General features: G+C 51.4%; 1 protein-coding gene across 2 annotated transcripts in view; it reads left to right on the forward strand.

Annotated features, from left to right (window-relative positions):
- Positions 1-141: 141 nt before the first annotated feature.
- Positions 142-1,617, forward strand: part of hlx1 (H2.0-like homeo box 1 (Drosophila)) — a 4,239-nt gene continuing 2,763 nt past the window's right edge. The window contains exons 1-3 of one of the 2 annotated variants that reach the window (XM_014015452.1): positions 142-754; positions 984-1,157; positions 1,259-1,443. In XM_014015452.1, coding sequence (XP_013870906.1) covers positions 304-754; positions 984-1,157; positions 1,259-1,443 — 810 coding nt within the window. In that variant the 5' untranslated portion in view covers positions 142-303. The remainder of the gene's footprint in view (positions 755-983; positions 1,158-1,258; positions 1,444-1,617) is intronic. The other variant, XM_014015453.1, reaches the window with a different exon arrangement.

Here is a 1,617-nt window from a genome sequence, read left to right on the forward strand (position 1 = left end):
GTGTGTGTGTGTGTGTGTGTGTGTGTGTGTGTGTGTGTGTGTGTGTGACTTAATTTGATGAGAGCAAACGCAGCGCGTCCATTGGCTGAGGCAGCAGCCAATCAGCGGCAGCGGAGGAACTTCAGAGCGGAGCTGCGGGCTCCAGCCTCTCAGAGCTGACAGAGAGCTTTGGACATTTCCACACAGAGGACCGGAGCTCCAAAATTTAATAAAAAATAAACCAAGGTTTTTATGATTTTATYTTTATTTTTATTACATGTTTTTCCCGCTCTGTTCTGAGAGTTAACCGTCAGAGGCTCCGGGATGTACACGGCCGGACTCAACCCGTTTTACGCGTCAAACTTCAGCCTGTGGTCCGCGTACTGCGCGGGGGGCTTCTCCGTGGACCCCGTGAAGAAACCGTCGTTTTGCATCGCGGACATTCTGCAGGCCGGAGATGCGGACCACCTGCCGGGATCGTCCGCCCTCATGGTGCACATGGGACACCACCAGCACCAGGCCCACCGCGCGCCGCAGGCCGGCGGCTCCCCTCTGCGCCCCGCGCCCGTCGCTCCGGAGCCGCCGGTGTTCGGGGCCAGGCTGAGTCCGGCCTCTGCGTACCACAGACACGGACTGCAGCTGACCTCGGTGCCCAGGTCGTCGTTCAGCTCCCAGCACGCCCCCCCGCCTTCAAGCAAGGACCTCAAATTTGGAATCGATCGGATTTTATCCACAGATTTTGATCCAAAGTGCAAAGACAAGTCATCTTTAAGAGGTGAGCAGGAAACCAACTGATACTCAACACAGAAACAACTCAAAATAAATGATTTTTAAAAAAACAAAAGTTAGAAACTCGTAGAATTTTGCACGTGTTAGTGAAAAATAGCTTGATAAGAAGAAGCCCTGCTGCCCTTTAACAAGAGGTCAGAGGTTCAGGATCAGCTGCCCCCTGACAGTGCTGCCCTTGCTTTGCCTGTGCGCTCACATGTCTCACTCTGTAACAGATCTCACATCCATTGTTAGCTCCAGCCGTCAGTCAGGCCTCCACGTCCCCGTTCAGCCCGCCAGCCAGTACTTCTCCTCCGTAGACCCCGGGATGGACGCGTCCTCCATGCTGAGTTCACTGGGCAGCAGCGGCAGACACTCAGGCCAGCATCAGTTTCAGGACACCTTCCCAGGTAGACAGAGAGCAGCTGATAATAATAAACATGAGAAATAATCAAACTGATGTGTTTCAAATGTTTCTTCAGTGCTTTAATGTCCCGTCCTCCTTGTCCAGGTCCCTACGCTGTCCTCACAAAAGACACAATGCCTCAGACCTACAAGAGGAAGAGGTCGTGGTCCAGGGCCGTGTTCTCCAACCTGCAGAGGAAAGGTCTGGAGAAGAGGTTTGAGATCCAGAAGTACGTCACCAAACCGGACAGGAAGCAGCTGGCTGCCATGCTGGGCCTCACAGATGCTCAGGTGAGAAGAACTGCTTCATTTCTTCATGTTGCATCTTTTACTTCTGTAAAACTGTTCAGGACATGTTGGGTTCATCTGGGCTTTTTCTCTCCACTGTTTTTACCCCAACACTTACAAATATTATAAGTTTTTATGATACAAAATATTCCTCAATTTCCCCAAAAGTATATATAT

This window comes from Austrofundulus limnaeus, unplaced genomic scaffold (genome assembly GCF_001266775.1).
Source record: "Austrofundulus limnaeus strain Quisiro unplaced genomic scaffold, Austrofundulus_limnaeus-1.0 Scaffold129, whole genome shotgun sequence".
In the NCBI taxonomy this organism is placed as follows: Eukaryota; Metazoa; Chordata; class Actinopteri; order Cyprinodontiformes; family Rivulidae; genus Austrofundulus; species Austrofundulus limnaeus.